Source organism: Tympanuchus pallidicinctus, unplaced genomic scaffold (assembly GCF_026119805.1).
Source record: "Tympanuchus pallidicinctus isolate F22 unplaced genomic scaffold, pur_lepc_1.0 scaffold3, whole genome shotgun sequence".
Lineage (NCBI taxonomy): Eukaryota > Metazoa > Chordata > Aves > Galliformes > Phasianidae > Tympanuchus > Tympanuchus pallidicinctus.
Window position 1 is genome coordinate 55092335 of NW_026294747.1, and position 14228 is coordinate 55106562.

The 14228-nt window shown below is 42.1% G+C and overlaps 1 protein-coding gene across 1 annotated transcript in view; it reads right to left on the reverse strand.

The window, feature by feature from the left end:
- Nucleotides 1–475: 475 nt before the first annotated feature.
- The window catches only part of PELI2 (pellino E3 ubiquitin protein ligase family member 2), a 64850-nt gene continuing 51097 nt past the window's right edge, over nt 476–14228 (reverse strand). Inside the window, exons 3-6 of the mRNA XM_052696643.1 lie at nt 11623–11724; nt 6133–6330; nt 5549–5737; nt 476–2866 (exon numbers count right to left, since the gene is read on the reverse strand). Of these exons, the coding sequence (XP_052552603.1) occupies nt 2300–2866; nt 5549–5737; nt 6133–6330; nt 11623–11724 (1056 nt within the window). The 3' untranslated portion in view covers nt 476–2299. The remainder of the gene's footprint in view (nt 2867–5548; nt 5738–6132; nt 6331–11622; nt 11725–14228) is intronic.

Sequence of the window (14228 nt, forward strand, 5' to 3'; positions counted from 1 at the left end):
GTGAGAAACAAAGTTAAGCACTCCCGAGTCCAATAGGAACGAGGTGGAGGTGAGACTGCCTCTCACAGATGAGGTATATGCTAAACAGAAATAATGCTGCACTATGCATGTGGAACCTGAGGAACTCGTACTGAATATAAACAGGGAAGAGGCACCTTCACATTTACAACAGAAACCAGGAGGAACTGAAGGCCAAAGGCGTTTCTTCCCCATCTGGTTGGATCGCCATTCTTGATGAAGATCAGCCACAAGGTTGTCTTGTGGGAGTAAGGACTCAGCACACGGAATCACAAGAGGATCTCATTGAGAAGGCACTAGGAAGAAGCATATTGTTTTCTGTTAACAAGATGCATCCTATTTCCAATCACTGAGCGGGACAAAACTGTACAGTTTGATTTTTCTTAGAGAAAATGCTACAGAACAAAACTGAAAAAACCAAAAACAAAAAAAAAAAACAGCAAAAAGCAGTAAAAAGTAAAGCTATTTTCAAATTATTAAAATGCTGAACATTTATACAGCAAAATTACACTAAAACCAGCAGCAGACAAAGCATGTCCCAGCACCACCAGCAAGGGACACGTTAAAAGTTTATAAGGTTAACTATAAAATAATTTTACAACCAAAATATGAACAGGCCAATTCAAGTATATATACAGAATATATTAAAATCATATAAATTATCTATTTATACAAAGGGCGCAAATATAGCAAAAAGCTACAGTTGATCAAACAGAACTGAGTTCGAGTCTGGAGATGCTGTAATTTTCTCCCATTTTGTTTTTCTTTATAGACTGGATAGATTGATACCTCAGATACCAAGAGCACAGAAAGCAAAAGGCAGAAACCAAATCAGAGTTCTCACTCTGCACGAAATGACACTAACAGTGGGCAGGCTACATCTCATATGAAATTCTGATTTAATTATCTCCACAGTAAATATTTATCAGCTCCCTTAAAGAGTCAGGAATTCCAAGTGATCCACTTCAGATGCACCACCCCGATACGTGGATCTGATTACATCTGAATGTTGTTTGATTTGCAAACATTTAAGAAAGGAAGATACAAACACATCTCAATCTGCATAAAGAGGTGACAGATGGCAGCTAGTTGAAAACTGAACAGAAATACTCAGCTGAACCAGAAAGGATGCTCTCCTCACAGCATTTTGGCTACTAAGTGAACTCAAATAAATTATTTTTAACCTTTGCTTTTTTTTATTACTTCAAAGCGTAACAGTGCATAGCCACGACCCATTGAAGCACTCAGATCCTTGAATCCCATCGGTGGGATTATACTTGTATGTTAATTAAGTGCTTCCCTGAATTCAGGTCTATGTACATAAGTTCTGTGTCAATTGCACCTGAATCTGCTGTTTTGCTGTAGCACTACATCCCTTTCTTGGATTTAGTTTTTCAAGGCTTGCTACATCTCAACCCAACGGTTCTGGGCATGCAAGGCGCAGGTAGGGCAAGCTAAGCTAAGCAGAAATACAGAGGTCAGAATACACGTATACAGAAGGCTGGCTTAAAACCAGATGTATGTAGAAAAGTAAAGAGGTTTCACCATATGCAAGTTAAACGGGGAAGGAATAACAGAACAAAACCCAGCCACACACTACACATAACGAGCAGTGGACATCTATTACACTGAAAAGAAATCAATGCAAACAGGATTTCCTCAGTTTCAAGTAATCCTTGATGCCTTGTTGGCCAGCTGTGTTATACCATAATAGATATTTTAATTACATTTATACTCTGCAATTTAGGCAGCTAATTTTTCTCTTACATATCCAATTATCTCTAGTGAACATTCACCTATGGCTGTCCACACATTCTGCTTTAGCTCCTTGAGAAACTATTCAAGTTAAATTATACTGCAAATTAAAGACAGTTACATTCTGTACGTTCCTTCTAGGTTTGAAAAATAGGTTTTAAAGGCTTGTCAAAGTTTAGAAGAAAAACCTTTCCATTAAAAAATCTTAGCTTAAAAAAATCATTAAGACATCTTTTTCTGATCCAGGGTACTAATAAAAAGATTACAAATATACTACAATTTGACCAAGAAGACTTTGTGAATATGCTGCTTTTGAGCATGCAACCCCACTGATATCTGTCGAGTTCCAGGTATCAATGTATCCCATTCCACCACAGCTCCTCACCGTTTCCTTTGTCAGTTCCCCATCCCCACCCCACCACCCTATTAATAACGTTATAAAAAAAGGTAAAATCTAGAGTTAGTGGCAAAATTTTCACAGTAAGTTGTTAAACAAAACGCTACCGCGGTCATCGCAAAAGTGACATCAGTCGATTGGACCCTGAAAAATAAGCTTGACGCAGTTGTGTTCCCCAGACAGTTGTGTCGCACAAAAAGGGCAGGCAGCATGAAATGCGTGAGTACCGTGAGGCAGCGGGATCTGAGACCAGTATTTTGCAGACTTCTCGGAGCACACGTGTCCACAAGGGGTGAAAGCATGAGTCGGAGGGCCGGCATCCACGTAAAAGCCTGCTTCGCAACCAAGCCAGAGAGGCACGTAGGGGCCAACGGTTCTGCACATCGGACATTCCCGCTCGTTAGCTTCTGTGTCACTGCGATGTCCCCAGTTGTGATAGCCGTGAACGTGACCGCAGCTGAGGTATGCCCAGGGCTGCTTCTCTTCCACCACATCTTTACGGTTGATACTGGGAAACGCCAAAGTGTTTAACCCCACGGGACACTGCGGCCTGGCGGCGTTGATCTCCTGCCGCAGAGCTTCGATGTGTTTCTGGGTCGGGGTGTGAAACAGTCCGTCTGCTGTTCTCCACAGAAGGGTGGCTCCACACAGGTCAATGAGGGAGCCATCCTGTAGGACGTTGGTCTCGTTTTCTACCTAGTGGTGGAATGCAGAGACCACAGAATCACCAAAGAATCATCACAGAACGGCTTGGGTTGGAAGGGTCCTCAAGGATGACGAAGCTCCAACCCCCCACCTCATGCAGGATCACCAACCTCCACATTTCATAGCAGCCCAGGCTGCCCAGGGCCCCATCCAACCTGGCCTTGAACACTTCTAAGGACGGACCGTGCATCCACAGCCTGATAACCAAGATAAGGGGTCAGGTCTGAGACACCACTTTCACACAACCAACTCTGTCTATAAATACACTCTCTCTCTCAAGAAACAATTACTTTCACCAGCACGCTAAATAATTATCTTGTTCTTTTGTTACGGTCCTCCATTTGTCTGAATTCATCTCTCACCTCTTCTGTATTTAAGATTACAGTAAGCATAGCTCTTTTTCATCCTGTTCTTGTAGATGAGATCTTAAATTTGCAACCATTACATGCTACGGGAATACCAGTTATTATGCAGTTTTCCTTCCTCTAATTCTTTGTGAAATTATCACATTACACTAACTTCTTCATAAGGTGTCCCTTCCCATGGTGGGGTTGGAACTGGATGGTCTTCAAGGTCCCCTCCAGTCCACACCATTCTGTGATTCTATAATTACTCTCACCTCTGAGCACGTTATGTTTTGTCTGGTACTGACTGCCTGGATGCCTTTTATGCCTTTGATAAGTCACTACAGATGGAAGGGGAAACCTGCCATTCCCTCAGGGCTGTCTCAGCCAGGCAGCAGCTAGCTCCCCTGTAACTCCTTGCCCATGAGGACTGGCAGAAGGTTGCTCACGCTAAGACCCTCTATGGACCAAAACCAGCTACTACCAGGACCGTCCTGATACCCAGATACCATTTTTTTGGCTTGTGGTAGGAGCAAAGCATTTTGCACAAGCATGAACCCCCACAGCATACCTTATTAATGGTGAAAGGCTCTTCTGCAGATACATGACGGATAAATGACAAATGCAGCACCAGTTGCACACACAGGTACATTCAAAGCTATCACCACAGAGTGAATTACAAGTCACATCTCTCAAGAGACAAGTTCTGCAACCAAAGTCACCCAGCCTCAGCTTCTGAGCAATGATCCCCCCATCCCCTAACTAATTAGCCCTCTCTTCAGTGAGGTGTTCCATGTAAATACAGCCCCAATAAGCACTGCCTAAGGGTTCCTCTTATCTGAATGAAAGCAGGTAATCGTGATACATTTTCAAGGGATTATGCTAAACACATTGTACTTCAGCGAAATATTCTAATTTATTTTAATTTCAAAAGTATATAGACCACTGCCCCCAGTTTAGTTGTGAAGAATATGTATTAAATGAAATCGAGAGAGACAGCATACCTACTGCCCAGGTTTGTACATTGAAAATGAGTAGTAAATGCCACTAAGACAAAATAAATCCCCTGGACATTAAGTAGGTCACATAAAGTCATCACTACAGCCTAAGAATTCCATGAATGACAAGCAATTTGGCATTCATACTTTAATCTAGTTTAAATTCATATTAACTGTGTATCCTCCTTGGATAAAGCACCTAAATGGTACAATACAGACTGCAGATAAAAAGCTACCATCATAAAGTACTAGCAGCATGAAAAAATAAATAAAATACAAAAAAACTCAGTGGCTCAAATAGAGAATCCTTGATCTCATGCACTTCAGATAATGCCTTCACAAACAGAAAAGAAAAAAGCCCTCGTATGCAATGTGTTCAATTCATTATACGCTGCATTTGGTTTTATGAACCAAATCAACGAATACTGATCACATCAATACCAGCGTGCCATGTAATTTTATTTCAATGAGAATTCAAATCATTTTACATGCAGGAAAGGGGATTTGTTTTAGTACTGCCTTTCCTTAGGAGCTCTATCAAGGTACCTTGCTAAAGACGTACAAAGGGCACAACTGCAACATCAAAACAATTTATGTACTCCAGGTTGTTTTCTGGAGTTTCAGAATTCTGTTCTGCATTCATTTCCCAAATCCACTGAAGGAGTCAGTTTTCAGCAAAGCAAAACTGGGTAATTCAGTTCAGCATGAGCACACGGATACCTCTAACACTATTAAACTAATGAGAACAAGGCAGCAGCACAAAAGCAGCTTTGGCATGAAGGAGAGAGCGATGAAAATCCTCTCCCCCTGTTCTCAATGTTTCAAGTCTAGCAGATGGATGATGAATTTAACACATAAACCCTGGTTACATATGGCACAGGTTGGCAGCTGAAGCCTTCCACTGCTGGTAAAGGTGAAGCTATCCTGCTCCATAGGAGAATACAGGAATATACTTAGCAGGGCTCCTTTTATCTTCCTTGTAGCAGGTAAATCAAACAGAAGCTGCACTGTTCAAACTCGTTTTGCATACAAGCAGACTCTTTTAAGGTTCCAAGTGCACGGGGAGCTGTCTTTTGCAATACAAACTTCCAGATCTTCCCATGTCTCAGAAGGACATTTAAGAGGTGAACATTCAAGAGCAAAGTTTGTTTAGCTTCTACACTCGGCACTGTTTCAGTTGGAAAGAAGTGACATTAGCAGAAAACTAAAGAGAATTCTGTGTCAGTAGAAACAGAGCAGCAAAGAGAACACACTGTAGCACACACATACTTCAATGATACTGGCACCCTCTACCCTTGCTCTGGTTTAATGACCAGCTGCTTTCCACTCACCAGCTTCCCTCTCTGCTGAGCAGATCTGGTTTCCCGGAGGGTGTACACATCCCCACAGACAGAGATCTCACGCCAAACTCCAGGTTTAGACTCCTCAGTGAACCCTCCTTTTGGATGCATCACCAACACCCCATTGGTTGTTAACCCATCCATGTGGCCATCAGGATTTTTCCATTTTGCTGCTTTTTCCTGCGGGTGACAACCAGCCCCAGAAAGAAAGTTTGTCTGTAAGTTTATAGATTGAAGTTTACAGATGAATTCCTTTATCTTCAGCACCCAAATCCACAACAGCAGTATTGCCAGTGAGCACCAAGAGCATAGCAGGCAAACCCAAAGAAAAATTCTATCAGCTACTGCAGTAGACCTTCATCAGTAAAGACAATTATCACCAAGAGTCCATGGTAATAAATTTGGCACATAAAACTACGGTTACTTCTTAATACCATGGCTGCTACACTGCAGTAATAAAAGTCTAATGACAGCATAAGTTGCCAACTTATAACAAGAGAATCTGAGGGCTTGAAAATAAAAGAGGCCAAAAACTGAGTTTGCTCACATTTAACATAATCAGTAGAAGTACTTACACCGAGAAATATGTTTTTAGAAGAGTCAAATCCAGCTGCAAAAATCCTTGCTGTGTATGGTGGGCTCCTGTCACAAACAATCCTGCACGCAAAGCGGGAGATGGTGCTCTGTGTAATCTGAGTTTCGTCGTTGTTTTGACTCCCAGAAATAGTATCTGTCACTACAAAGTCTATGGGGCTTTCTGTTGACCTCCCAACCTGCAAAAAGTAGTGAGATGATGGTATAGTTAGAAAGAATCATGGGAACATCACCCATCGAGGGCATAATTTTGTCAAGTTAACACTGATGACATCAATAACCTACTGTCTATTGAATTTCAGGATTGTAGAATGGCCTGGGTTGCAAAGGAGCTCAGTGCTCATCCAGCTCCAGCCCCCTGCTGTGTGCAGGTCACCAACCAGCAGCCCAGGCAGCCCAGAGCCACATCCAGCCTGGCCTTGAATGCCTGCAGGGATGGGGCATCCACAGCCTCCTTGGGCAACCTGTTGCAGTGTGATGGAGCACATCGGATGGCAAGATCCACTTAGGGGCTCACACATTTTCACATCGGTCCTAGGCACAAATGCACTGCTGACACAGCAAGACAGGTTATGTCTGTTTGTCCATCACAGCTCCCACAAGTTGTTTGATGGCATATCAACAGCACAAAGGGATTAGCACCTTGAGATTGCATGATGCAATTACAAGCTAGCTACCACTATATTCTGTCAATTAAGAAAAAAGCTTGAAAAAGAAAGCTAAGAAAAAGAAAGTTTTCTTCGTAATTTTTGTTCCAATTTAATTTGCCATGAAAATAAAGGACTTGTTTTTAGATCCAGAACCTGATTATTTTTGTATGTTTTAGCCAGGAACTACACACCTTCACATTTTCAGAATTTGCAGTTGGAGAACAGAAAAGCTTTCAGATAAAACCTAATCTATCATTAAGTTTATTCCAAATCATAAGCGTAAGGAAGTTACAAACATATTTTTGTCCACTGACCAGCAGTGTTCTTATTTTTCTGAAGAAAAGGGGGTTTTGTTTTTGCTTTATATCTTGCTGCCTACATATTTTAACTGTAAAACTGGGAACACCTCAGCAGTGCAAAACAGGACAGCAGGAACTGAACTTGTGATTGGATGATTTTTATGGTCTTTCCCAATCTGAGCAATTCTATGATTCCATGATTTCATGAAATGCAATCTCAGTGCCCAAGAAATTGCATTCTGTTCAACTTCTTGCTCTACAAAAGCAGCTACTGGAACACACATCTTGTTTCGTCATGAATATTAGCGTCTCTGCAAATCAAATCCATTGTATCAACCTAAAACAGTAAAGAAAAGTTATCTAAGAGTTGAAAGTGATATGTTTGATACACATAACCCCTATTAAGCCCTGTCACAACTGAATGATAGGAACAGTGCAGGATCTTTCCCATGCTCCTGTTCTACTTGCAGTTCTGCTCTGCAGTGTTACTCTTGAATGCAAGCTGAAAGTCATGTCTCAAGGAACACATCCAATTCTTTCCTCTGCATCACAGCTCAAAGTAAAAAATATGATGAGCTTGTCAGAGAAAAACCACCGAGGAAATACTAGCAGAGGCCCCATCAAAAGTATGCACTTCAATTTTTCAGTGAAAGTAACACGATTGCCAGAATACCCAATAGATAGAGTTTAGAAAACCACTTAATATAGGAAATTCTGATTTATGAAACTTGACAGGTTCAATCTAATAAACTATAAAGCTGTTTTCTACAATATTACCACCAACAGGCTCCTATTTGCCACCCAATGCAGCTCCTGCTAAGAGTCAGCACTGACCAGCAGCAGGAACTTTATTCCTAACTTCTGACTAATCCGTATGCAAAGTCTCTTAAAGGGCAATCAATAACAAAAATAAAGTTGTTCTTAACAAGCTCCTGCCTGTTGCAGTCTCCCCAGCAGCTCACTCAAAGCTTTTAAGAGGCAATTAGAAAATCCTGGCTTATTTTCCTGTAAAAGCTGCAAGCCTTCGTGCCTCGTCTTCCTCATACCTCCCTCATCTGTCAACATGAAATCCAAATACATCCAGACATAAGCATGAAATCACACATACCACCATCCTCCATTTTTAAAAAGCTGAGATTAAAAGTAAATTTTGAGCAACAATGAAAGGCTGCATTTCAGGACTCTTTCTGACCAGTGCCATCATTTCACCCAACCACTTCCAACACCACGCTATGAATCTTACAACTGATGTGCCAGACAGCTTCTGTTGTCTACACTACAAGCTGCTGTTAAAAGCTGTCAGAGCCAGGCCATCAGTCAACTCGCTGCTGCCTACTGTCAGTCAAACAGGTGTTATCAAAAAGCCCTCACTCCTGAGACAAGGCAAACCCAGACAGCCTGCCAGCACACAACGCAACCGCTGCAGACTCTTCGACTCAACAGAACTCTGCTCTGATCACTGGGAGAAGCAGGGAGAAGCATCTTATGTTGTTTTCAAGAGAAGTCATAGAATCCTAGAATGGCCTGGGTTGAAAAGGACCGCAATGATCACCTAGTTTCAACCCCCCCCTATGTGCAGGGTCTAATGTTCAAATCCAATGCTCATGTGCAATACACCCGCTTCCTATATAGACCTGGAGTTATTTAGGCTGCTGGCTGCACACTGTGATCCTTCTAGAGATACTAATTTGATCCACTCTTGTCCAAACAGACCGTGAAAGAACAGGTTCTGCTCCAACCTGATGCATCACCTACAGATTGCATCAACTTGTAAAAATCTTCTTTTTTTTGTTTTTTTTGCAACACACAGGTGATGAAAGGAACAACTCGTCTTTGGGGAAACAGACAATGAAACGTTTGCACATCCGTGCTTTTAACCAAATGAATACACTCCGTCTAGGTGTCACTAATACAAAGCTCCACGGTAGTGTTTGTGCTCAAAATTCAACAGACAATTACATCAAGGAAAAAAACACCCAACAGAATAATAAATACAAATGTAGTCTGCGTGGCTAACACAGTGTGCATGTGCACGGGGAGCAGGGGCTGGAATATGGGCACATATGGGGCATGGTGTTATAAGCTAGATAACCAATAGGTTATACACAGGAACAGATGGAAATTTTAATGTCACTATTGAAAGTATCAAGAAATTGCATGGTTTGCCTATGATAGCACATGTCATCAGGAGTCTGAGGAGAGGCCCCAAGTCTTAAGATAATCCTCCATCTTGCATTAACCTTCCCTTTCCAGATTCTGCATCCTTACCACTGTTCTACAGAAGTCAAGAAAACAAACTTCAGAAGAAAGCAGCAAACTCAAAGAACTGTCTACTCGAGCAATGATTGATCAGCAGTAAAGTTTTATCCTGCAGATCAATACAGACAACTAGGAATTTGCCACTGTGTGGGATGGAGCAACATAAAACAGCCTTCCAGTAGCTACTCTGACAGCCCACAGCCTAAATCTTGAGAGTAATTAAAGCCCAGTGGCTTGCCCAAGTTAACTGAAGCCTCTTCAGCTGCTGTCTGAGCATGCCCCAAGCAGCAAAATACTGTCACAATCTACCAGACTATTTCCTTCCCTGTTACATGCTTATCAGACCCTTCAGGCCCGTATCTGCAGCACACTGAAGGAAGCTACAGGCAGAGGAAACACGAACCAGCATGCAGCACTCAAGGTAAAGCTGAGATCAAGTCACAGCATGACAGCCTTCACATCATGGCTGAGCTGAAAAGACAAATCTGAACAACACAGAAGTTGTAACCCTGACACATGAGCTGTTTGAGGGGGCACCAGGAGGACTGGGATGCTCTACAAACACGACACTCGTCTCAAAACGTTCTGTTAATAAGATGGGATGGGTTGGCTTGTAACAGGTCAAACCAGTCGTGTAACTACAAAGGTAGGACAGACAGTGGCACGAACCACAGGCATCGTCTCAGAGGTGAATGAGTAGAGAAGCAAAAATGAGAGCTTTTGTGACATTTCACTCGGCCTCTGAGAGCTGATCCAGGCTTGCAGAACGGCACTGAGATGTGCACTGCAGTGCCAGCTGGTGCAGTAGGTCTCTGGGTCAGTTCAAGCTGTCTCACTGTGTTACTCCATGCAAGTTCCTGCTCTGCTGAGCATCAACGGATCCCAACGGGTGCCAGGGGAAGCTGCTACGTTAGCTAGGCTGCTCCACACCAAAGTGAGTGTAGAGAGTTCCTCTCAAGGTGAAATCCTGGCTTAGGTTTGAAGTACCTTTAATTAGCTTCCTTACCCTACTGCCTTAGACAGGCATCACCTCTACAGTAGTCTGTAGAGCATGGCTTTACTTCAGGCTGCTAGATTTCATTAGTGACAGCTGATCCCTCCAGCTAATTCTTTACTGACATCCTTCCCTAAAGTAAAAGCTGCAACTACCACTATATTATCATACAAGGAAAGAGTTATCTACACAATACAACCAAAAAAGCAGCTGTTCTGCTACTCTTCACTAGCACAAAGAATTCTTTTATCTGTGTTACTGTACACAAGAAGTAGAAAAACCTCCAGCTTTCATAAATGGCTTTTCACGATTACTGAAATGTACAAACACTTTACTGCAGCTACTCAAAGCACCACGAATATCAACCAGGAACTCAGAAGCAGGGGTTACGTTTTCCTTTTACCAAAGTTGTTCAGTTCACAACAAGTGATCATTTTATAATGATGGAGCATGTGGACAACACTGTTTCTTCCCACTCTCTCTTTGGACTGAACCATTTCTAAGAAATACTGGGAAAACATTACACAGAGTAAAGAACAGAAGCCCCACAAGGTAAGAAGCCCTTTTCATCTTGACAGAGATGTTTCCTCTTCTGTCAACAGCATGCAGTTGCTGACCCTTCTGAATTTGAATGAGCAGGGATAACAATCCATGATAAGATGCTCTAATTACAGAGGTCGCTGACAAGACAGACCCAATTAGTTCTAGATTGGAAAAGGCTGTGCATCTTTGTTTTTCCTCCAAGCTTGAAGTTTCCACTGAAATAAGCATCACACAATAGCTAGCTTAGGTTACCACACTATCAGATGAAGGAGAAAAACAAACACGCATATGTGGGTAAGTGAAAACACACTGGATATTAAGGTACATAGAGAAAACTCAGCACGGGTCCCTTTCCTTCTTTCTCATCCTATGTTCTGCTCTCATTCACTTCATTTTACTGCAGTTATTCAACGAACCGGAAGCTGGCACAGGCAGGAGGGTACATAATTTCTGCTTATTCGTGAATTCAAATGGACTACTCATTCCTTTCTGGTAATATTTGTACCATCACCACACTGCCCTTGCAGAAAAAAACAAGTGCAGGGACAGCAGAGAGGCAGTACAGATATTAGCAGATGCTGGCAGTGCTCTGAGAAGAACATATTAGGGCAACTGCACAAGAATTCCACACCACAGACAAGATGCCCTGAAGAATATAAAGCAGAACTATGGCTTCAGGTATTGCTTCAAAGAAATTAAAAAGAAAGGAGTTGCATAGAGCCTTACCTGAAACATGTCTGTATCTTTATCATGTGTGTACTCCACTACAACCGTCTGATTTCTGGATAAAGTGTAAGAGATACTGTGCTGACCTTTGCAGCTGATAGCCTGTTGAATTAAAAAAGAAAATAAATTATATACAGTTTTACAGAAATATCATAATCAAATTCATTTTGCTATATAAAAACCTTTGACCATGATCATAATTTTAGTATGAGGCTTGGTAAATAAATGCAGGACTTCTCGTTATAATAGAAAATCACAAGCTGCTCTCATTTGCTTCTGGTTTTAAAGTACCCATACCTACCATTTTCATTGTCCAGACTCCAAGCATATGGTTTTAACTCAAATTATACGAAGTTCCCATGCCTCAGAGGAACCCAGCTCCAAAGATTGGGCTTTTAGGGTTCCCTAGTTCTGTCTTCTTTTTTAAGCAAGCATGCAATTAGATCAATTCCCAATTAAAAATGCCAGGATTTTGAAGGTAGGAGTGTCATTAGAATCGAGCAGACTTAGCACTTACATAAATCATGAGGAAGAGCGTGCACTTTCAACATGTTTTTCCTCACTCTAGTGTTTCTCACTCCCTGCCAAAGGAAACTGATCTCTACAGATACGAATGCAGCAAAGACCAAGCAGTACTTCAGCATTTAAAGCAAGACGACAAGAGGCCACTCCTGTTGCACATAGCAGGAAGGTTGAAACTAGATGATCATTGTGGCCTTTTTCAACTCAGGCCATTCCATAATATGATATGATTTGGCTGAGTCCGAATTCTTGTTAAGCCTTCCCAGGTTTACATGTCTACAGAAAAGCTGTACCAGTGCAACGACTTCCAGAACAGAACGGAGACATCACTCCAACACAGGAGTGCTCATAGCTCTAAAACAGACACCCACAAACAACAAAACAAACAGCAAGAAACCCATTTCCCCATCTAAAAGAAGAGCACAGCTGCCCCAGTGGAGAGCTGTAAGAAGGGGTGGCACACAGCAATTTTTTTGGCACCTCTGAGACTCATACAGCATTTCTGTGGCACTAATGATCGGTTCTCAAGCTTGGGATTAATAGTTATTATGCAATGTCAAAGCATAATTGCACTCTGTGTACAATGTAAATGCATCAATAAAAGCTTCAGGACAGAGGAGAACCCACTGAGAAACTGTGCCTATTGGCTAACAGGAGACCGTGTGTAAATATCAAGTCCATACAATGGCACGTCATTAGGAAAAAGGCAATGACTTACTACTCAGAAACACTTGCAGATACTTAAGTACTGAATTAATAAATCAAAGCTTTCTCCAGACTCCTGCTGAAGGGGTTTGTTTTCTAGTCTCAACAGCTTCATTCCCTAGTGGGGCTCTTCACCTACAAAATCACAGCTGGGGTAGGTAAGCCAAGCAGCTACATATAGGTATTCAGCTACATATAGGTATTCAGCTACATATAGGTATTCTGCTCTTCTGTCTGTCATCTCTCACCGAAGCCCAGAAGCTCCTAATGCTACAAGTGCTAAACAAATCATTAGAAGCGTTGCTGAATGTTAGAGCTACCTAAAAACACTGCCATGCACACTGAAAGCCTACTAAGGGCGAGCAAAACTACTGATGCATACATGAAAAAACACTGGCAAAACTATTTTTTTCTTTTTTGCAACCGAGTGTCTGCAGCAACAGATTAGAGACTGCTTTACAACATGCCTCTGCTGAAAGCTCCCAGCAGCTTCAACACCTGCTAAAGCTTTAGGCTTAGGTGATAATACCTGGAGGCAAAGGATTGGGCAAGATGACCTCACTAGTCCCTCCCAAGCGTTTGTCTGCAAGCAAGCTTTTCACACTTGAGAGGTTCTGTGACTTCAAGCCATGGTGCCTAATTCCCCTGTTTTTCTTCCAGCAGGGATAATGACTGCTGAAAAGTGAGGTAAACACATTTGGTGACTGGTGGTGCGCTAACAGATTCGAAATGCCTCGTGTTCAATGGGCAGGCTGTTTGGTAATAACCATTATGCTGACGCACAGTGTGTTGCAAGAACTAACAGCATCTGTAGATGCAATGCAAATGAAGTCACCACCACTTTGTGACCCGCCAGGAGCAAAGCGTGCAGCAAGAGCTTCTCCTCTTTGCTGTCCATCATGTGAGGAGTGGGATCTCATGCCCCAAGCAGGTCTCAGATGCTAGAGAGCGAACATGAAACATTAAGAGCAACAAGTGACCTTTATGCTTTGCATTTTAAGTATAATACTGCAATGATCAACTTCTACTCACGTTATCAGGCGTTTCAAGTGTCAGAAAGTAATTGCTTTCAGACAAAATGCATTTGTTTGTAAAAAACTGGGTGGCAGCTGAAACCATCATGGGAGACAGCCCCATCCTCGACTGTTACCTGATGATCCTGCCTTAAGCTCCAGCCAGCCCATGAATACTGACCACCAGCAGCAGGGTGAAATTACCAGGCAAGGATGAGTGCCCTAAGCTTACACTCTTCTCAGTCTGCAATTTCTAAGGTCCAATTAAAACAAAACAAGATAAGTGGGAAAGTAAGAAGCTCCAGGAATACTTAAGGTCATGTCCTCATCAATAGAATGTAGGGCACAGATGTGCTAATAATTCCC